A 24,000-nucleotide genomic window follows, 5' to 3' on the forward strand; every position below is an offset into this window, starting at 1 on the left:
GACAGTGGCTCTGTGTGTCTCTGCCTTTCTCCAGAGCTGGTGCAAAGCACTGTGCTGTGTTTCCCTGGAGAATTCATGCCTCTCTGAGTAGTGCTGAGAAAGTGTTTGTCACTGCTTTAATTTGCCAGGAAAGAGGGCTGCCTTGCCATTTGCATTACGGAGAAGAACCCTGGCTGATTTATATGCAAGCAGCCAAGCCCAGGGAATTTTCAGCATCCCATGAATCACTCTGGGGGATGCCTGGCCCAAAACAGCATCTCTGCATTTCATGCTGAAGCTTGACCAGAAATATGTGATGTGTGTCAGGCAAAGAGTAATTAAATTTGTTCTCAAATAAAAGATAAATAGACAGAAACACACAAGCTTGTTCACCTGGGTCTCTGAATATTTTTGGAGCACAGTTTTTGCTGTGGAACCTTGAAGAAGTAAAAAAATTATATAATTTTGTCTGTTCAGGGAGCTGAATTATTCATATGAAATGAAAATATTTTATAGTCGTGTTTCAGAAAATAAGTGTGATTTCTAGGCAACTATGCCTAATAAGAACCCTGTGGTATGAAATCTAGTCTATGACTGCTAAATAGTTCTCCATCTTAAAGCTGTGCTGGGCTATGTGTATTTTTAGGCATCCTAGCAATAAATATTTTATAAAGTGCTGCAGACAGTCAAGGGAGGAAATGTTCTGTTGCAGAGGAATCCAATTTCAGGTTCCCCATAAAATGATGTGGTTTATAGGGTTTGATATCAGATACAAAAACAAGGATGTTATATAAAATGTATCAGATGTTATCACTAAAGAAACCCCGCAGTGTTGTGAATAATTTGTGATCCTTCAAAGAAAACTAGAAGGGCTCTAAGCAGGCCATGTAGTGATAAATATCAATCTACATGTGTTCCCATATTGATGAAAAAAGCTATTCCTTACCTTTATTAACAGCGAGGTCAGACTGGCAGTAAAAGAAGACAAACAATTTTTATTGATACTTACACTACATGTTTAATGGAGAATAAATATTGCAAATGCTCACTATAACTGCATATGCCGTGGAGAGAAGCCTGCCACCTCCAAGTCAGTATTTGAGGATTATGATCCCCTGTTGGAGGCTTTGCTCCAGCATTTCCAGAACTCCTGCTCTGCAGCATCATGCACTGCTGGCATTTGCTGTATGTGCATTTTCCTTGCGCATGAAAACCTTAACACTCACTCAGTCTGCTCCCATTAAGTTGGTGCAGGGGAGAACAGCCTTCCTCAAGCACAAATTGGCACATACAGCTGAGATTTAGCTATTAGCATCATGTTATAATGGCACTTTTAGCTTTCAGAGCAGAATGAGTGGAAACACCCCGTCTGCCAGCATTTGCTGCTCCCTGTTGGGCTGGGGGAGCAGCCTCTCGTGGAGGAGAGACAGCAGTAGGGGCAGTGGGCTGGTGGTGCTCTGCTTCCTGCCCACTGGCAAGTGGGAGCTGCTGGCTGGGCCCCCTGTCCTGTTGTAGGAAGCAAAATGCTCACTCTTCCCTGACTGACAACTTGGAGACTGCCAGCCACCCCTTTCTTCATGGTGGGTGGGTGCCTGCCTTTTCCTTGAGGTGCTTTCCATGTAAAGCCATCTTGGTGTTGCTCAATCAAAACTGAGCCATGGGCGCAGAAGATTTCAGGAGGAAGGAGCCATTTGCTTTTTGTCCTGCTATTTTAAGTGGAAGCTCTTGCATAAAGCTACAAGTGCAGAGCTATGCACACCTAGGTGGTAATTTCTCCTGAAGGAAATCCATAATCAGAAAAGGATTTAAGACTGCAGGGAAGGCTTTCATTTCCTTTGCTTTTCCAGTGCTAAACCCCATATGAACTAGGAAAATAGCAGCCATCTAATGGAAAACGTGTATTTCCCATTGCCATTACAGAAACAGAGATTTCCTGAGTTCTGTGTTGGTTTAAAAAGCTAGGACTGGGGGGCATTTGGAGATTTTGTGTGTTTGTAAGCAAATGGTAGGAAAGGAGAGGACATCCCAGCAGGCTTTTGCTTGGGTCCACAGCACTACAGCCACCTGGCATTGTGACTAATAAAGAAAATAGGAGACAAGTTTCAAGACTGCAAAACAAGAAAGAATCATTTGGTGTCAGAGTGTGCCCCCATATTACAGGCTGGGAGTTACAGATGAGTTTTCTAGACGTGTTTTCCCCAGCCAGTAAAGCCTCTGGGATTGTAGGTGTCCATGTTTGTCGCTCATTAAAAGAACTTTACTTTTAAAGGTTAACCTCATCTTCTCCTCATCTCTTTGTAATGTGGAGAATAGGGTAGGGAAATTAAAGAGCAGCTCTATACACACCTGCTGATTATTGAAATCAGTTGCCACTTGTTTTATTGTCTGGAGTTCTGAAAAAGAGAAAAAATTTATTAAAAAGTGCTAGGGGTTAACAGGACAGCATGTATGCTCTGAAAACTGAGTAGGTACTTCCAGACTGAGCATTAGCATGTGTCAAGTGTGTTTTAGAAAATGCCTTTGCTCTATTACCTTTAAAAATACAACAGGGAGTTACTAGCCTACTACACTTATTGATGGATGAGGTTAAGTATGACTTTCTAGTGTTGAAAAGGGCTGGTGAATTTTATTTCCAGAAAAAAAAAAAAAAGCTAAAAGATAAGTGATTGCTTTGCTCCAAAAATACTCAGACACAGGTTTTTTTGCTAGGATTTTCAGCCTCCCAAATATCTGAGAATAATTTGCTGAAGTAGATATTCCAGAGCTACTTTAATTCAGCCGTTGCTACGGAAGGCTGCAAAGAACAAAGAGGGAGGCTGCAACGTTTCAGTGTGCTGAAGCAAAATATTAAGACATGCTGAAATATGTGTATGCTGAGTTGATAGGCTGCAGATACTGGGAAGGAAGTCTGAAGGAACTGCCTCACTGTGTATCTGGTGGAGTTTAGTGAGAGGCTGTCATTTTGGGAAGCAGAACACGGCCAGCTCCGCTGTGGCCTTGTTTTATGTAGGGCACTCAGTTTGTAGCATGATGGATCTTTCATTACCAAAGTCTTCATTGTGAAATTAAGCATCACGCCCTCCTAGGACCCATCCTCTTCTGGCTGCTGAAGCAGTTTTAAAGTATAAGATCAATTAATAAAGTTAATTGGGGATTAAAGTACAGTAGGTTGAAGAAAGTGCTTGTAGCTGGCTAAGTATATGACTTGAGCACCCCAAAGAGTCTGGTCTGCAGAGGTAGTTTGTCCATTGTCTGTGACTTTTATGTTCATAGATTGCTGTACAAAACTGAACTAGCTCCAAACCTCAACCCTTCCAACATATGGCTTTGATTTCAGACCTGAAGCTGCCCATTAATATCACAAGTGTCGCACGATTGCATTTATTTTTAATGAATGTATCCAGGAAAATTTAGTTTAGCTGAGCAGTGAAGTATTATTAAATGGACTTAATACAAGCAAGGGTGATTCAGATATTTCTGCTTTATCTGCTGCTTGGGATTTTGAGAATACTGGAACATTGCATTTTCACACCCTTTGTTTATGCTGAATCGTTATAAAATTTTGCCTCAGTACAACTTTTCCTTCCTTTGCTTCCAAATATTAACCTGATCTTAAATAACCACTATTCAAAGCCGACCCCATTTGAGTAATATATTATGCACAATAATTCAGGAAATGTAATTGATTGCTTTTAAACTATATTTATATGACTTTGCCTTCTCAGAAAGAGCAGTTGGAATATCTAACTGAATGCACAGACATAAAGGGTTTTTCTGAGCATGATTAAGTGTTAGTAACAAAACTATTCTTCCATTCCTAGTTGTTGGAAGTACATCACTGTAAGCAATTTACAAATCTTATTAGGATACAATGAGCACCAGGCAGTTTATATTCTGGTTAAGAACACCATGCATGAGCTGAGCAGTAGGTTTGAGAGCTGAGCTGCCACCGATGCACGTTCCCACAAATAATTGCTATAGCAACATTGTCATAATGTCTGAGATCTGCCTCCCTTGGGTTTGCACATGAAGTTTTCTTTATGGTGAAACAAACTACCTTCTCAAGTTGAAAATACACTGTAACGGTGAGGCTATTGATGGCTTTTGCCTTTTTAATTTTTTTTCTTCAAGTAATTAAATTTCAAATGTTGAGAAGCATAATGGAATATTAGAGGAAATCATTTGCTGTCATAGTGTCCATTCATCATGAAATTCAGCATTATGTGGCTCCTTCCATACAATGAATCTCTGCAAATTGGTGTGATCAGGTGGAGAAATTCACTGTGGGCAGTCTCACTTAATTTGTGGAGTTTTTTCTTTTCTTCACCTGAGTGCTTAGATGCTCCATTTATGTTCTGTAGAAATCAATCAAAATAAGGTTCCAGAGTTATTATTTCTTTCATTTCAAATTGCTGCACATTGTGATACAGGTTGTGTTTCTGCACATTAGGAAATCTTTGACCTACAGCACTGAAAACAGGGTTTTGCACACACCAGCATCCTTCAGGGACCCTACTAATGCAACTTGCATTTATGCAATTTTTTTTGGCCAGATTCTGAATCCCAGTTCTTGCTTTGTGGTGTTGGATAAAACTAGCAAGGCTGCCCTGAATGGCAAAGGCTGCACAGCAGAGCAGCCAAGGAGTATTTGCCTGTTTGGTGCCATAGTGAAAAATGTTCACATGTGCCTGAGGACTTCTTTTCTGATAGCTGATCTAGGAGGAGAGGAGTGGAACACTGCTTTGCAGGCAGCTCCTGTGCCCTCCTCCCTTCCAAGCCGCTCAAAATCTGTCCCTTGGAGTTGAAGCGTTATTACAGATAATAAAGTTCATGATACATGGGCAACATTAAGTGAAGACTGTTACTCCATTATCATTATGATGATCAGAGAGCAACAGATGAAATAATTTCAGCCAGGCTCTCGGACTGGTGCAGTGAAGTCTGAACAATGACTGCAAAAGGGAGAGCACTGAGGGCAGCAGAGGACTTCGATCATCCGAGCAGGCTAATTAGAAATCTTTCAGCAGGGACACAAAGGTGAGCAGAGGTTATAAAAAATAGATTTTGCAGAGATATTAGGGAGAAGAGAGAGGTCCCATGCTCCAAAGGACAGACCTCAGGAGAACAGCAGGGGAGGAGGAGGTTGAGTCCCTTGCATGAGACCATAGAATACTAAAGACAGGAGAAATCAATAACAGGCAATGTGCGAAGGTAGTTTTATAGCTTTTTTCAGATCTAAGGAATCTGGGGAATCTAAGATATCTGGGGAGTCTAATGATTGCATGTTGTTGTAAAGATGTTTAAAAAATGGGGGAGAAAGGAAAAAAAACACCTTTGGGTATGAAGGTGTTGTGCTGCAATGCTGAAAGGAGACAGTATTGAAGTTTTCTTAGACTCATAAAAGCTTAAGAGACTTGAATGTAGGCTTGAATGTGACCCTTGGACTGCTGTCCAACAGGAGGAACCCAGGGCATGCCAACAGTGACAAACTGCCTGGGTGCCTCGTGGTGTAGCACCCAGGGAGTGAAGGACTGCAATGGTCTGATGGAATTCAGATTCTCTCACACGCTTGCCTGCATCGTTTTGGTCGCACGGTTTGCTCTCCTGACAGCAGTGCATGGCTGTGAGAGGCCGGAGAGCTCAATCTGAGGAGCTGCAGTGTAGTGGAGTTTGCTCTGCAGTCAGACACAGTGAGATGTCAGTGTGAGTGTAACAGCTTGTTCCCGTGAAGGGTCTGACACATCCCACTGCTGCCAGTACACGGGGACAGATGAACCCATGCAGCTCCACCTCCCCCTCTGCATGCTCTGAGCAAACCCATGGGCTGGCTGGAGGTGCCTTCCCTGCCCTCCAAAGCTATGCACAAAACATTGGGTCTTTTCCCAACAAAATTTATGCACCTGGGAGTTATACCAGTTTTAATTAACTTCATTTATATCACAGTGTAACATTCCCATATAGACAAGAGTGACAGACTCAGGGAGTTTAATTATAGCCTTTCCTGACATAGCAGGCCTATTTAGGGAGTCAGCTGAATGTTTTAGTTGCAACAGCAAGAACTTCTAGGCATCCATCAGAGTTTGAGCCTGGGTCTTATGAAATTCTTTTTATTTTTAAAGAGGAATCTTGCACTATCTTGCTGTTTGCACTCCAGTCAAATGAAATTTCCTTGCTTTTGTATTTGTATTTTCCTTGCTGTATTTCAACAGCTATAAGGTGTTATGAAAAGCAATTTTAACAGATAACTGATAGGTTCCTGCCAGGAAATGGGAAGACCTTGTTAAAATACAGTGCCATACTGAATAACTGGGGTGTGCATAGATGGTTAATTTCTCATTTTAAATGAGAATCCTATTTTAAATTCTCTGCCATATTCCTAGCTATTGCTCATAATGTAATAATGAAGGTCAAAAATCCAGACTTTTTGTGACTTAATAATTTTAACTTTTTTTTTTTTTGGATTACCTCACAGCAAACCTGGCTTTGCAGTATGACTCAGAAGCGTGCCATGCTGCAGTAAGAACAGCGATTAGTACGTAGCCTTAGGCACACTCAAGTTTAAGATAATTCCCTATGGGCTTGGGCTCTCAGTTTTAAACAATATCACAAGAAATTATGGGCCAGATGCACAACTGAAGTGTGAACATTTTGTTTCTCTAGAACTGTGTGGCTTTACACCAGCTGACATTCAAATGTGTTATTATTAATCTGTACCAGCATTTTATTTAAGATGGCATCAGATTGTGCAGACATAAGCCATGTGAATTAAGGCTTTGTGTCAGACTTGAGTTCTGGCATCTCTTAATTGCTGGGTGTTCATTCCCTTTCACACTTAAAATTTTCCAATTCAAATGTTTTGTATCGTGGTTTTCTGAGTTCCTTTCAAAACAAACATCAGAAACCTGTTCTGCTATGCACCACAGAACTGACACCCTGAAATGGACTCTGGAGCCTGTGGATTCACCTGGCATATCTCTGCCTTACCTTATGTCTTTTAAATGATGGATCCCAGTGGGCCAGACATCTGCTGGAAAATTGAAGTCTTTGCTAGAGTGATTAGCAGATTATGATTGACAGTGAAAGGAAAGCTGAAATCTTGGTGCCGGCTCCAATGGCTACAAGTCTGTAATTTTTCCAATCTGTAATAATTCCAACAACTGGTCCAGCATGCTTTGTCCTTATCCCAAACTTCCCCCCACCCACAGTTCTCCATGGCTCTCCATGTGCCACTTTGCTGATTTACTGTAGCTCTTTTTTCCCCTCATCCTCTCTTCCCTTTGTAATGGTCTATGTTCCTCCAGACTTACAGCCGGAGCACAATTTCATTTCTCCTCCCAAATCCTCCAACAGCTTACCTCAGTTACTTTCCACATTTTCCTGGCCCTTCATCTCGGTATCCCATCTTGCCATTGTTCTGAGCCTGGTTTTTCTCTCCTTCCTACTCAAGTCTAGCCTATTCCTCCACACCACCCAAATGCCATCAGCAGCAGTATGGACAGCTGGAGAGAAAGTGTCTTCCCAGCCTCAGCTCCTCTCTTTGGTACTGGAAGGCCACTACTTATCCTTTAAAGCAGGACCATATTTTTAGGTCCCAAACCCAACTACCTCCTGTGTGAGATGCAGTTTTTCTTAACCTGCACAGATTTCCACACATGTGATGAAAAAGGAGGTCCCTGGTCAACAATGTGGTTATAAATAACATCTGCTTGTAAATAATATCCCAGCAATCACCTGGAGCATCTCCCAGCTGTGCAAAGCCTGCTGCTTTCCTGGAGCGCGTTTCTCACCTGAATTTTGACTGCTCTTATGAAATAAAAGCATCATTAACAAACCCAAACACCTCTGTGATAAATGTACAGTTTCAGAAACTGTGTAATTAATAGTATCTCTAAAACAGTGGCTTTAATGAAACATGTTTTAATTGAAAGGCAATTAGGCATTGTCTTTTTCCAGAGCATGTGTAGCTAACTAATTCTTGTTAGTATTACCAAGTTGTATTTGCAGAATGCAGCTCCTCTGTAGAACATTTCTCATCTCTGCAGAACTAGAAGGTTATTTCCTCAGTATATTCCCTGGTCCTGCCATTACTGTCTGAGTTTTTTTAATTAAAACATTAAGATAAGGAAATGTGGGGATTTTTTAGCAGTAGAACTGAGCGCTTTACATTTGAAAAAGGCTGTGCTTCAAAGAGAGATTAGTGCAGAAAACAGCTTCAGTTTTGCTTTCCCTGCTCTGGGTAAATATGTGAAAACTGGTGATAGTTAGGGATAAAATGTGGCAAAGGATCTAATATCTGGGGAAGAACAGTGTGCCCTCTTGGACCCTGAAGTTTAAATTTATTCTTTATTGTAAAACTTGAGGAGGGACAGCGTTGGCAGTTGGACTGGTGCTCATTTTCCTTCAGTAGAGTAAACTGGACTTGAGAGAGGGATATTAGCAGATTCTTTCCTGATCTGACTGACTTACAATAATTTGCCTTGAGCCTGAGACATGCTCAAATGAACTTGAAGAAGATGGTATGGGTGGGTCAGTGTTGAATAGGACACCCCATGTTTCCTCTATTGTCTCAATCTCTCACTTGTCTCTGGAGCAAGATGAGATGGCTGGTTTACCTAAATGGCTAAAAAGCAGTCTAGTAGTTTAAGCAGTTGCTGACAAGTTAAGAAAGCTTTTTCCCCCTTGAAAACATGCTAAGTGAGAACAGTGACTCCATGTGAGTTTCAGAAAGTATTCCTTCTGAAGGGCTTTCCTTGCCTTCCCCTCTTTTGAGACGTGTAAAAAAATTCCCGTGGATATCAGTAGACCAAGATGTTCTTGTGTGACACAATTTAACAGTCAGGGAGACTCATAGTGAGTAAAACTGGCAGTACTGTAACTGTAAAAAAAAGATGGAAGTGCAGTTCATAGTTAGTACCTTTCTAACTTTGCTGTATATTGTCATAACTCAGTGAACCATAGAACTACAGAATACCAGGTTGAAAGAGACTTCAAGGATCAACCAGCCCAGCTGAGTCTTAAAAGTGTCCAATGTTGATTTCAGTCATTTCTCTGACTTACTAACGTTTTGCTAAGAATGGTCTTAAAACTTGTGATTAAATTGCAAAAAAACCCAAAGCTCCACAACAACAACAAAAAAGGCTACACTAGCAGCTCAATGGTCAATTAAAAGCAACCCCACTTCCCTGACAAAAACTCAAATTGTCAATTTTGAAGGCTTTAATAATGCTGTGCCTGAGTTTTCTGAGATAAATACAAATGCAGCAAGAGTCATATTCCAAAAATTCGACAATCTCTGTACATGTGATTGGTAATACAGGGATATAAATTAAAAGATTTGCTATCGCTGTTGTAATGTTGCCATTTAATAAGCAGAGTCTCTCTCTGAGTTAATACAAAACTGTCTCCTCTGTGTTTTGTGAGTTCAGAATTAATGGAGACCAAAATGTTTGCTTCAGCAAAAGAGATGGCTAAAAATAAAATGATAGCAGAAAATAAAAGCATAATGCCCAGAAACATTTCCCTCGTACTTAGAGGCAAAATAATTTTCTCGCCTAGGAGAAAATAATAGGATTGCATTTCATCAACTGCATTCTATTCCATATATTTTAGGCTCAGTGCAAATGTAAAAACAAAACAAAAATCAAAGTGTATTTTTGTTGTTCTTGCTCTGGAATGAACTATGGTGTTTATGGGAGAGGAATATGGATGTTCTGGAAAGGATCTTGGAAAGAAAGCACAAGAGACTTTTAAAGAACTCACAGATTATCTGTCTCTTGTTTTCAACCTATTTTCATTACCTGGGGGAAATAAGGGTGAAACAGGTAAGTTGAAAAGTAGCACAGCTTCTTCTGATCAGTATGATCCATGGCAGAACTATTTGTAATTGCAGAATGAAAATCAGCCAACAAAACTATTTCTGGAACCAGAAATGTTACACCACTGTGAATCTAAAAGTTAGATGAGAAAGGAGTAAGGCAGTGACTCATTTGTTCTTCATCCAAGCAGCCATGACAGCTTTCACAAATGGCACAGTATAAATAATAGGCATTATGCAATTAGGTGCCCATGGTTTTGGTAACTGGCATGTTGCATAGCAGTGCCTGCTTTCAAGAGATAAAATCCAGTTTTGTGCCACATCTCTCCATCTGTGGTTTTTGGTTTTTTTTTTGATCCAGCATGAGAGAAAAATTAGCTGTGGGCTAGTTGTGCCTGTGTCTTCATGTGGATTGCTCTGGGCTCTGGGTCAGACCAAGCTGAGGGGTCAGCCAGCAGTTCCCAAGGGCCCTGAGAGCAGGGAGTGAGCTCCTGCTTCCATCAGCCCCACTGCAGGAGGGAGGGAGAGGGCAAGGTGGAGCAAAGGGAACAGTGAACCCATGGTAGAGAGCTCATTCCTTGCTCATTCCCAGCCAGCCATGCCAATGTTGTCAGATAGAAGCAGTTTTGTCCTTTTACTGTACCTATATTTCTGAACCAGTCAGAAGCAAGACAGCGCCAAACTGGTTTTTTGGAAAGGAAATCAAACCCTGGTCTTTTCATCTGGCACTGCACAACAAATTTAGGCCTTAATCAACACAAAGATATTCATGATGCTGACATGACTCCTTGTGCTCAGGGGGTTATGGCATGAGTTGGCCTTGATGTGAAGCATGTGGGAGATGGACGATTCACTCTTGATTGCAGCCAGCACTGCTTTGAGCATTAGTCCAACATTCGTGGTAAATACCAGTTGTTCCTTGATGCAAATATCAAATTACCTCAAAAAAATAAAACTCCTTCTCCTATTCTTGGTACTCTGTGTGGCTGCTGCTTGCTCTGCTTCCAAGAGCCACAGCTAGTGCAGGATCAGCTTGTTTCAAGAAGAGAAGTCCAAAGTGCCCCTGTTGTTAAACACTGAATGTTCTATTAAGTATCTCCTTGTAAAGCCCTTAAATATGGAAGAGTGGCCAGGGAAAACTGTATTATTGGAGATGTGTGCATTTTCATTTGTTACCCAGCTGGGAGAGAAACACAGAAGAAAAACAATGGGATCATTTTCTAGGCATCAAATCCAAAAAGTTTCAAAAGGGGACAAGAAATGTGATATTTTTAAATAAAATTAATATAGAAATTGCTTTTGGTCTACATCTGTGAAACTAACTTAATCCATATGTTGCAGGAGGTAAGGAACATGACCTAAGAAAATGTTTGGATTATTTTCTTATTTTTTAATTAGTAACACTTTAATTTTTGAAGATTAGTGCAGAGTGCTGCCTGGCTGTCCAGGTAAAATGTTGTACCTTTGCCAGCATGTGGATTTCTCAGCTCTGCTTCTGCTTCTTTACAGATGAGATCAGTGACTCTGACAAAGGCAATTAAATTCAAATTCCGAGCTTAAAGGCACACAGTTTTGTTGACATTATTTTACTATAAATCCGTTTCTCAAATATATTCCCATTATTTGTGGCAATTTTGCCCATGAGAATTTAGATGTTTGTGTGGAGGAGGTTGGCTGGAGAAATAATACAAAAGTCTTTCTGCATGGAATGAATACCATGGATTTTAAGGTTATTGTGCAGAAAGATAAACTGTCTGTATGTGGAGAGGTGGAGGCTAGAATTGAGGTGACTCCGTTTTGCTGTGTGGAGCAGGTGTGTTCCCCTCACTGCTGGGATTTGAGGACAGAGGCTGAAGGTGCCCTGCAGGGCATCTGAGGCATCATCTTGAGCTTTTCACCTACACCTCTGAGTTTAATTTCTACAGCGCTCATTTCACTGACTGAAAGGCCTTATTTTATTTGGTTGCTATAACCTCAAGGTTTCTTTTCCTTTTTTTTTCTCCTGTGTGAGGAACTTATTAATCAGGGCTTTTGCTTTCTCCCAGCGTCAAACACTGACAATTCAAGAAATAACATGGTAGTATTAATTAAATCACAGCCAGTTTTGAGAAAGTGTTTCGATTTTCAGTTACTGTATTTTCACATTACAGGGTAATAACATGTCAGCAGTTAGCAAAAGATTTAATAAATATTGTGCATGTGCTTGAAATATTTGCATTTTAATACCCATGTCCAGAAATAACGTTTTTCAGCAGTACAGTGCTGAGAAAGTACTTTTTGGATGTGGGTGGACGAGCAGCAATTGATGCACATGTACTTGTTTGACCTATAGCAGGTTAAATAAAATGTTCCAGGCAGTTGTCTAAACAGCAAATCATCTAGAGCTGATATTACTGTTACATCACTATTGCCTCTTTCCCTGCAAACTGCCTCATGCAGTGGCAGGTTATTAACACCAGATGAGGAGTACACCTGATTAATGTGACATATTCGAGTTTCTTTCCACAACTGTCTCAAGGACCAGTCATGAAGATCTGCTTCTTACACTGAGAATTAAATTCAAATTATGCAGTCTCAGCTAGAAGATTGTGCAGTTAATCCCATCCTGGAAAGACGAAATCTGAGTTTTTCCACATGAAGTCTTTTGTGATGTTTCATACCATGTTGGTTTCTGCCAGCACTCCCATTGATGTAGGTTACTTTATTTGTCCATTTAAAGGGGAAAAACGGGGGAAAAGGAATATATGCAAGGGATTAGTTTTTGGGAAAGTCCCTTTCTGCCTCAGAAATTAATGTGTCCAGTACAAAAGTACAAAAAGCACTGCTCTGAGTTCCATTATGTAGGTGTTGCATGAACCATATTTTTCAAGGAAAGTTTGCCACAGCTAATGAATAAGACAGTAGTATTTATCTGTTGGGTTTCCAAAACCTTTCTTTATACAGTGGTTGTAGCTATATAGGCTTTTGCCAAATTGAGGCAGATCTTTATGTTTAAAAATCACTTGTAGCTGATTCTCTCTGAAATAAATTGCAATTATTCTAATAAGCTTTGTTTTCAGGAGGAAAAATGAAGCAAGCAGAGATGATAATTAAGCATTATAGAAAAGGGGAAAAGGAGAATAAGAGGTTTAATTTCCTTGTCTACATCTGAAAGTATGTTTTCAGACAGTCATTTGCTAACAGTCATTGGATTCTTACCCATTAATCTTCACATAATCGCATCTCTTGATATCACCTCCCTTGTGTCCTTTTGCCACCTTGTCTCCTTTGCTCTCGTGACCTCACCAATAATTTTTCACTTCCTTTGTTAGTTCCCCTCCCAAAACAACCATGCTCCATCTTCCCCTGCCTTGACCATGCCCTCGATCCTATCCATGGATGCTGCCTGCCTGTGTCTGTGCCACCCTGCCTGTCCTCATCTCCACACTCACCAGACGCCTCCAAACAGGCGGAGTTTCCTCGGAGAGGCTTCGCAGCCTCGGCAGTGCTCACCAGGCACCATCTGTTCCCAGCATCTCCTTGGCCAGCCACAGGCTCCTGCCTGGCTTTCCTGTGCCTGCTTTCTTTCTGACCTTCCTTCCTGCTCTATGGGAGCATAATTTTGGGAAATGTGCTAGATCAGATCCACTGTGTAACTGCCAGCGCCTCTCAGTAGCATCCTCACCTGACCCTTCATCCTCTGCTCCCTCTCCCACTCATTTGCTGTCCAAAATCAATCTCAAAGCTCCTCAGAGCAGAACCTTTGCTTTCCAGCTGCCTTTGGCACCAGGCACAACAGCACTGGTCTCTGCTGGCATTCAGCACCAGAGCTGTACAAATAAATAAGCGTCTTTCTGAGTTACGCAGCTGAAGTTCTCATCTGAAATAATTTAAAGAGTAGTCATAAGGGGTTGTGCTGCTTATAATTCATATAATAATTTAGGACTGCTAGTTTTTAGCTATTGTGTAATTTGGATTTGCTCGCAGTTCTCATTGGATAAAGTATATTATTGAACAAGAAAGGAATAAACTATATTCAGAGTAGCTGTAGGGTGCTATGATTTAAAGGAGAGCTGGTGCCATACTACAGCAGAAAATATGCAGGATCCATTATACTGTTAATGAATGCACAGCTCAGATTGCTGATTTAATTTTTAGGTCATATTTCTCTCATACCCTCAGGTATAGTAGACTTCATACATAAAAACGGAGTAAGTTGGTGTGTATTTAATCTCAGTCATGCAAAAAAATGAGTAATAATAAAAAATTACTTTCCTGTATTGTTTATTCATTTCCAATTATTTCTTTTAATGACATAGCATTCAGAGATCACTATTAGAAGGGCACAGACATTTTTTGGTACTAGTTTTGAACCAGGGATAGTAACCTTTGAGGCAGCTTGATATTTATCCATAGCTACAGATTGTCACTGCATTTAAGCCATGACTACAGCATCATTTTTTCATCTGGCCAGAAGCTTTCTTGAAATAGTCACCATTTCCTTCCTCAGGCAAGGTGGCAGATTGGTGGTATTTTAAACTGTCTCTTGGCTGAGAGACAAATCCCAATTTCTTTATTTTTGCAAGCAGACGTAGCTGATGTAAGCAAGACCTATTCCTGCAGGGGCCACACCCTGAATATTTGTCAGAACCAACATTCTGCAATGAATTCTAGTTTTACTAAATGTGGAATTTTTTGGCTCCATTTTTTCATTGCCATGTTAATTGTAAGCTTTTTTTGATATGTGTACAGATGTCCAACTTTCTGAGAATCCACATTTTACAGTGGACTGCATTTTAAATCCTACAGTCATAGCTGCAAAATGAATCTGAAAAATCTCTGAAAATGCACAAAGAAAAGAAGAAGCAATTAAAAGAAATTCTACCTGACTTTTTACTCTGTACACCTACTATTTTAATTATTTTTAAAATTTCTTACAACTGGAGTATCACCTTTTAAATGAATTTGAACAACCCACCTAAGACACATTCTAATCCAATCGTGTATGTTGATGATAGCAGTTGGATGTTATCCTATTAGGCACTCACTGTAAACAAGGGATTTTCCACTGACTTTTAAATCCTTGATTAATGAGAATGCTTGAAGCAGTGTCCTGTAAATTAGCCATAATGCTAGCAACAATGGCAATTCACTTAGGAGAACTGATTTGTTTTAAATCTTCCCATCCAAATTAAAAAGCATGAGGAAAAGATAATGTCAACTCAGTAAAACACATTAATTTATCTTGCATTATTGATCTGCACTCCATGTCTGTCTGACACTCTCAGGTCTAAATTCTGCTCTCTCTTCAGGTAAATTCGCATCAATTAAAGCTCTTCTGCAGAAATAACTCCAGAAAGTAACTGGCCCACAGTGTTTAATTTATGTATTCTCTACATTCTCTAGTGTTTTAGCTAATTCTGAATCCCATTTTGAATTCTGTCAGGCAGACCAATAGCTTTCTTTTGTAGCATGGTCAGTGCTAGCTCACCTGCCTTTCACAGCTCCTTTGCCCTTTTCTCTGAAAATATGAATGAGTAGCAGCAAAGGGCTGTTTGGATTTGGGGAAAAGGGTGAATGGGGCAGGTTGTGACACGTCCTTTAATTGGTACTAAAACTCGAATTCTTCTTCAGATATTTTTCTGAAGAAAAACACTTTTCACATCATCTTATCACTTTGCTTCTTATTCAGCTACTGATACTTGATTATTGCTTGCAAGAAAATGAGTTTTATACCGAGTCTTGACTTTGAAACACACGTTACTTCTTTTAATACGCTGAGACATTAATGAAGTCTTTCTCAACATTCTATATTTGCATTTATTTAAGGTATTATTCATTTCTGTACCCATAATATGCATGCATTTTTATCATTCAAGAACAACCCTTTTTCCTGTAGAAGTATGAATACTCTTTCTATAGATTGGAATTAGTGTCACTTATGAAGACAGTTTTGACACTCTCTTATAAGTAGCTGAGCAAAGTATCCCTCAGACATGAAAATACTTAAAGTGCATTATTTTTCTGGTGATTTTGAATTACCAGAATTTTGAACGTACCACAAATTGTACAAAGAAGTAGAATTACCTAAAGTCTTACCATGCTGTCCTATATCAAGAGTAATCAGAAACACGGCAATAATCCCATAAATCTGTCTGATCATTTCTTTTTGGGTCACTCAGGTTACAAGAGTGACTCATCTGTACAAGGGCCAAAGCACCCCTCATCAAAATTCCAGTCAGACCATTAGGTCTGAGACCATTTCTTGATGTGACTGTTGGGTATGCATGTGATCCTCTCTGTTAAATGGTATTTGTGTAGAGCTCCTCAGTGATCTATTGATAAATATTCAGAATTCTGGCTACAGGTCATAAAATTATTGTCTTGTCCAGTGTTGTGGGCAAAAGGAAAAATTTGACCCTGCTGCTTCACTTACCAAGTTGAAACTCTTCGGAAGATGCATGGTACTTATGTTTTTATACCTAATGGTTGTGGGGTTTACAGTATAGAGATATTTTCTTATGGGCAGGCTTTGTTGGTTACTTGGTTATTTTTTCTTTATATAAAAAAATAGGAAATTTTTCTCAAAGAGACCAAGCTACTGGTTTTCAAGCTTAAATGGTTGTCATCTGGGAAAAAGAAATAGACATTGGAAATTCAGGAGGGTGTTTGTAGTTGGCTTTTGTTACAACTTTGGTTTTCTACGTGGTAGAAATGAAGGACAACTAGAAAGCTTTTTTTGGGGTGTTTTGTGTTTTTTAAATCTTGCAAATCTGCCACCTAATTTTGGCAGTATTTCAGGTTTACAGTTGTTTCCTCTAGCTACACATTTTCTCAGCTATAAGGAAAGATAATTTTTGTGATTATGGCATCCAAACATAGCTGTTGTCTATAGCCTTTTTGATTACCTTCAGCAAGTTACTTCATTCCGTTATGCCTCAGTCTTTTACCTCTAAAATATATTATGATTATTATTATTATGGGCTTTTCTTTGTTATGCCTCACATATTAATGAATGTATTCCTGTATCACTTTCCTACTTCAGAGAAGTGCTGAAAGCTTATATTCATTAATATTCTTGAAGCATGACAAAGTAAAGCCTATTACTGTAATATGCTTCGCTTTAAAACTCTGGTTAGAATAATAATGATAAACAGCATTGCTTAGGCTTTGGCCCTTCTGCACAGCTATAAAATTTTTACATCTTCAGATTTAAACTGATGAAGGAAAACTTTCATGCATTTTGTGTCCCTCCTCTATACCTATGGAGAGATAAAGGAAGAAAGTTTTGCATTCACTGAAATGGGCTGTTGGCATAGTTATCATACATGAATCCAAGAATGGCTTTTTGCCTGCTACATCCTGAGCCTCTTGTTTGAATATGATGTAGTATTTTATTCTCTCCATGTACTTCCTTCAGTGAGGTGAACAGAAGTTTGAAATGGACAGTTATGAAACGCCTCACCCATAGGAAACACGTCTTCCTAACCTCTTTAGTAATTTCTTGAGTAATGGCCAGGTGCATGACAGTTTATATTTCCCTCCTATTATTTCCCTGAATTACTGTAGACGTTCTTAGCACATTTCTAAATGACTGTTCTCAGAGGTGGCTTGAAAAGATATTCATTTCTTCATGTTGACTGATTGATTGTCTCAGTGTTTCACTGAATATCTCCTTGTTCTTGCACTGTAAGAAGCAGTAGATAGGAATTCCCCTGTTCATTTTTGAACTTTTGTGGTCTGTTTTACCATACATCCACCGGTTTGTCTCCTTTGTCTTGATCTATATAATTTCTTTATACAAAAAATTGTCCAAATGCATTTTGGCTCTGGGACCTAATCATAGCACTCATGCTGTGCTTCACTTATTTAAGAAAATAAGAGGTTTTCACTTATTTAAGAAAATACCATAATAATTTCTAGCATATATGCATTTATTATTGTTTTCTTTCCTTGAGTTTCTTTTCATTAAATAGTTTACAGCTCAGTGAGAGATATGTTTGCTTCTTTTCCTTTTTTCTTGATTCTACATCTGAGAAAGCAAGTGCAGTTAATGGAGAAAACATCACTACATTTATAATAGTTTTAACAGCTGCACTGCAGGCAGTTCATTATTTTGCCTTGTATTTTAATGCCCTCAGTGTTCTCAGTAATATCATAGTAGAGATATTGGAGATAAAGAGGGAAGACCAGCAGCCTCAATATACATATTCTGTCCTTCTACTTTCTGTCCTTATTACAAAAAAAAAAAAAATTAAAATGTGTAAGTACCCACACTGGATATCTAACGCAATTCTAAATCCTGACAAGTGCAAATTGAAAAGCAAAGTCCCATTAATACAGAGTTGGAGAGTGTCACTGCACCATTACACTTTAAGTCTGAAATGCTCTGGGCCTTGCATAAATTCCAAAAATAAAAGAAAAAAAAAGAAGAAGACGTGCTGGTGAGAAACTTACAACATGGTCAGCCAATTCAAGTACATCTATTTGACTCTTATTTTCTTTGCAGACTTCAGATGACATCCTGGTGGCCTCGGCTGAATGTCCTAGCGATGATGAGGACATCGATCCCTGTGAGCCGAGCTCAGGTGGGTTAGGTTAGTCAACTTTTTTTATTACTTTCTTTTCTTTCATATTTGCATGCCCCAGTCCCCAGAGACCCAGCTAGCAGGACAGTCCTTTTGTGCATGGCAAGGAGAGGTTGAATTGGGCCCTTTCTACACATGGGGGTGTTAGCAGAGAGGAAGAGTCAGATCCAAGACATCAGATGGGAGCACATGTCATGGCCTGAGCAAAGTTATGGCTTGGCTGAGGACCTGAGGCTGGACTAGGAAGGGCATTCTAGGGCCTTTGCAACTGTGTAGTGATAAAGAAAGTGCAGCTTCATTTAGCAGGAAGGTATTGCTATTGTTTGTGCCTCAAGCATTGCCCTCAATAAGATAAAAATATCATATTGAAAATGTCATGTTATGTCATGGAATCGTAGAATGGCCTGGGTTGGAAGGGACCTTAAAGATCATCTAGTTCCAATCCTCCTGATGTGGTCAAGGACACTTTTCACTAGACCAGGTTGCTCAAGACTCCATCCAACCTGGCCCTGAACACTTCCAGGGATGGGACATCCACAGCTTCTCTGGCAAACCTGTTCCAATGCCTGACCACCCTCACAGGGAAGAATTCTTTGCTAATATCAAATCTAAACCTAGTGTACTTCAGTTTGAATCCATTTCTCTATGTCCTGTCAGGTCCTGTAAAAAGTCCCTCTCCATTTTTCTTATAGGCTGCCTTCATGCACTGGAAGATAGGGTTGAATTTATTTTTACTTCTGTTAGTGGCATGAAATTTTGTGTAGATAGATAAAGCCTGAAGACATAGACTACAACAGTCTCAAATTTCATTTCTTTTTTTTGACAAGACAAGCCTATTCAGAGTGTATGTTTTAGTTGTAACCAGAAACAAGATATTTTGATATTTTAGTATTTGCCATGAAACAAAAAATTGATAGTGTTTTGGCCATGTATTTCCTATTCTGCTGAATAGTGGAGATTTGGTAGTAATTCTCTGTGAAATAATGGGAAAACTTGGGTTGGAAGAAGTCTTTAACTATATCTAGTCCCAAACCCCTGCCATGGGCAGGATCACCTGCCACTAGACCTGGTTGCTCAAAACCCCATCCAGCTTGGCCTTGGACACTTCAGGGGATGGAGCACCCACAACTTCTGTGGGCAATCTGTTCCAAAGGTTCAATTATCCTCAATTAGGTTTAGTTAAATACTATGTACCATCTCTAAAAATCCCAACGTTTATCATTGAAGTGAAAGGACTGCAAAACTTCCTATGCTTTAAAATAATCTTAGATAGTTCAATGAATTATTCCTGCTTCTTTGTTGGTTTGGTTTAGGTTTTATATTTCCTGAGTGAACAGCCATATAGATATATCTCAGTTTTCCTTAGAATTTTCCCCAGAATTCCCTTGAATTCTGTGCTGTTTGGTAGCACACCCACTGCTAGTTGTCTCTGGTAATTTGGTAATCTTTGGTGCTTGCTACTTCACTTAATAGTAAAAGAATTAAGATCTATTTGCTGTGCAGTAACATATTTAGCTTGAGTAGAAATCAATTTAATTTTAGATTAATATATTCATGCAAATAGCAACTAAGAGCCATCTTATGATGCCAAAATCTGGGGCAGAAGAAACGTCTATATAGCCCTAAGACAAATTAAATTTTTCTTCATATGCAAATGCATGGTTCCTATTTTAAGTCACAAAACTTGATACCCACATGCAAGAATTATTTACTTAAACTGAAGTAAAGGCATATATGACTTGTGTTAGTGTCTGGCAGATCTGCAGGATGGCACTTGAGCCCTTCCAAGAACCAATTTACAGATTTGATGATGATACTTCAGGATAATTTTCTTTTGTTTTACAATTAAAGGATTTCAGGGTAATTTTCAAAATTCCATTAAATTGAATGATTGTTCTTAAAACTGAGTAGCAACAGTTACACTCACACAGTTTTGTACCTCTTAGGGAGATATTTCAGTCACAGAAGTCTCAGACATTTGGATCAAGATATTCAGGGATATTTGTTTTTCCTGCACCTTCATTCTCATTTACAAATTCTTGAGTTAAGCAAGACTGTCCTGTCCAGTATGAGTCAGTGCAGAAGCTCTTATGACTCTGAGCTCATTCATGCCAGTTGCTGTAGTTAACTCAGGCAGTGCTGTTCAGTAGACAAATTGACATTTAAGGGGGTGTTATTTTATTTTATAAGGTAATTTTAAAGCAATATATTGGTTACATAGCACTAAATAATTTTCCAAATCACCTGGGTATTAAAGCTGTATTTATATTTTCTCAGGCTTACAGCTCACTGAAAGCCAATGAAATTTTAGAATAATCCTTCTCTGAGGTAATTTGAGCTCTGAGGCTGCAATGTTTGGTAGTCCTGAGCCATGCAGAGTCATTTAGCTGGTGGGTGCAAGAATGGGAGAGGTGAAATGAAACTTTCTGACAGCTTATTTTTTCTATCCAAGATATGGTTCAGGAAAGGGATGTGAATGTTAGTTTTTCAGCAAGAAATTTTCATTAGCTTTACATGCTGGTGTTCAGCTTTCCTGTTTTATCTTAGCATTCATCACATAGCTACACTCCTCATTTTTGTTTATTTGAGAACAGTTTTACTGTTTCATTTGTCAGATCCCAACTGCTACTGCTTTAAAAAAAAAAAAAACTTTGGATTGGCACAGGAATTATGTTCTGCATAATCTCAATTGTCTGGATCATTTTATTTGTCATTCTTCTCATCAAAATGTCATTCATCCTCCCACTCTCAACTTTTAAAAGCTGTTAATTTTCCTTCATCAGCCTTGTCATTTTATCATACTTGAAAATACCTGAGCCAAAGGGGTTACTGAAGTTGTAACTTCTGGCATATCAGTCTCTCTGTTTTAGTCTTAGTCACTTAGTGTTATGAATAACCCTTTTCCATGAATAGTCAGGTAGGCATTGCTCAATCTCCATAATACTGCAGTCTCCATGTGGATTTGAGCTGCTCTGAACACTAGGCTGGAATTCAAGGAGAGAAGCACAGTGCTGTCGGCAGTGAGTCTGATGATTGTTTTTCTTTTCAGTTGGAATAGGAGATACAGAAGGATATGTCCCTCCATTTAAAATATCCCCATGGTTCAGTTCAGCTTTTTCCCCTTAACCCTTTTCACAAACCAGATTGGCTTCTCTACAGCTACTCCTCAACATCCTCACTAATGATGGTGAAACTTACCTATCCTGACAAGTAATTCTAGGAGGCTGAAAATGCAATGATTAGGGCTGTTTTACTTTTGTGTTTTCACTTCAGAGGCTGTAGTCTGGGATTCTTCAGCAAAGGAATCCATCTCATGGCAAGAGATGATGCGCTCAGGGCTGTGTGGTCAACACTTTTCTACCAGGAATTCAATCAAGGGATGGCCAAAGCCCATGCAGTTATATTAACAGAGCCATAACTCAATATTTCTGGTATGACTGGCCATAATATGCCTGTTTCTAAGCAATGTTCTCAGCTCCAAATGAGAGCCTATTCAACAAACAGTTTGAATATGGTACGCCTATATCTCATAGAAAATACTGCTTATCCAGATTTTACTAATTAGTGAGATTTATGCATAAAATAGGGCTTTTTTCCTAGTACAAATATGTTGCAGTTTGTAGTGGCTAACAAGTCCCACTCTGCCACCACCAGCTTTGCTTTCTGTGCACCTGTCTGCTAAATAATAAATGGAAAGATGCAATTTGCCACAAATTTCATATAGGACATAAAAATGTAAACCCGATTAGGAGCTGCTGAGCAGCAATCCCATCATCTTGTCTGGAACATAAAGTCACAGAAATTATAATTGCAGATTTCATTGTGGTATACAAACTGCTAAATGTGCCATAATTGGATGAAGTCATAACAAATTTATTAGCATGCAAAACTTAGTCAACATAGTTTTTTTGCAGTATGTTTTGTGTAGTAAGGCAACAAGTATTGCTTTCACAGTCTCTCCACCTTCCCCTAAATACCAGCAACAACATGAATATTGAGGATGATGATAATAATAATAATAATAATAAAAAAACAGTTTATATGTCCTTAACTTCATGTAACAGAGGACATAATAAAAACTTTTCATTTTGTAGACAAGTTACAATAAAATTTAGTGGTAACCTATCAAAAAAAAAAAAAGAATCTGGGACAATTTACTGATTTTACATGAGGAGTTATAAAACTGCAGGTGGACAAATTGCCATTCTTCACATCAGGACTGCTGTTCCAGCCGTGCTGAGCTCTGTATAGAGCTCTGATTTCTGCTGAGTTTCAGTGAGCATTTGTGCTACACAGCTTATTTGTTCCAGTTACTCTGGGCTGGTATTTTATTTGTTAGCTATTATCTAACCACTTCTGTAGCTATTGAAATGTTCCAAAAGGCAGAGAGGTCTGAGCTGGGTCAAATGAAGTGAAATGACTGAGTTTAATGGCAGGGAAATCTCAACCAGGAAAAAAGTCTTACAGTTTTAGACAAACACACAAACAGTTCTTTTTCTGCAAATGAATTTTAAATCTTTCTCAAATTTGTGACTCAAAAGAGGTTTAAGCTCACAATTAGGTTGAAAGCTTTTCTTACAGCCCCAGCTGAAATGGGATAAGTAGAGGTTTTGGTGGTCTTAAAGTCAGTATATTCACTGGTATTGGGAATTTTAGCAGAAGGTAACCTTCAAAGTGAAAGAGGGCTTTTTCTTCAGGTTCAAACAAGTGTCTTTCAACCAGTGGAACTCCACATGTTGCAACCAAAAAAAACCACTCCTTCATCTCTTGATCTGGCAGTTTTTGGCTTCCACTTCCCAGGGCAATGTTTGATTGGTGGCAGATCTTGTCCTTTTCCATTCTGTGGATAAAAAGGACAGAGTTCAGTCAGGTATGGTAGCTAGTAGCACTGATTAGTTTTCTTAACCCTAATTCTTTATTCAGAGGGATAAATGAAGTAATTTATTTTCCTATATTATTAGGAAAGAATGGCTAATAGGATAGGCGCTTCTGGACTGATCTTTGAGCATGTTTTTAATTTTTCCTATATATTGACCAGACTAATTGCATTGCAGAAAACAACTGGCGACATCCAGAAATCTCCAAAGCACCAGTTCAGCCTAGAGAGTGAACAAGCCACTGCTGCAGATGACTCTTAGAGAGCAGTCATGGCTTTGGGGAAGGCTTAATCCTGTGAGCAGAACAGTGTGGGGCTTTACATGCAAACTTCTTCCTACACACATGTCCTCTTCTCTGTGACAGCATGCTGGACAGATGAGATGGCTCAGAACCCTGTATTCTCAGCCACCTTGTGATGGTTTAGGTTTGGTCCCACCATTGATACCTTTTTTCCTAACAGGCAGAGCTGTGAAATATGATTTGTGAGTGTTTTATGCTCATTACTAGAAGTTTTGCTTTCTTTTCCTGTCATGAATTACTGCACTGTATTCCTGGTGCATCTGGCAGCAAGATAACATTGCAGTAGGAGGTGAAGTGACTCCTATAATTTATACATCACTGCAAGTGCCCTGTTTAATGCTCTTCATGGAATTCATTGTGCAAGAAGCTGAAACAAAGAAAAATAAAATTACAGTTAGTTCATAGGGTTACTGTGTTCATTATGGCTTGAGACATAAAGGGAATATTTGTGCCTCAGTCCAA

General features: G+C 39.2%; 1 protein-coding gene across 24 annotated transcripts in view; it reads left to right on the top strand.

Annotated features, from left to right (window-relative positions):
* NRXN1 (neurexin 1) overlaps window positions 1-24,000 on the top strand; it is a 678,763-nt gene that overhangs the window by 641,250 nt on the left and 13,513 nt on the right. For 14 of the 24 annotated variants that reach the window (XM_066546261.1, XM_066546271.1, XM_066546266.1 and 11 more), the window contains one exon: window positions 18,282-18,369. In XM_066546261.1, coding sequence (XP_066402358.1) covers window positions 18,282-18,369 — 88 coding nt within the window. The remainder of the gene's footprint in view (window positions 1-18,281; window positions 18,370-24,000) is intronic. The other 10 variants (XM_066546262.1, XM_066546272.1, XM_066546273.1 and 7 more) reach the window with 1 other exon arrangement.

The sequence above is a fragment of the Molothrus aeneus genome, chromosome 3 (genome assembly GCF_037042795.1).
Source record: "Molothrus aeneus isolate 106 chromosome 3, BPBGC_Maene_1.0, whole genome shotgun sequence".
NCBI lineage: Eukaryota > Metazoa > Chordata > Aves > Passeriformes > Icteridae > Molothrus > Molothrus aeneus.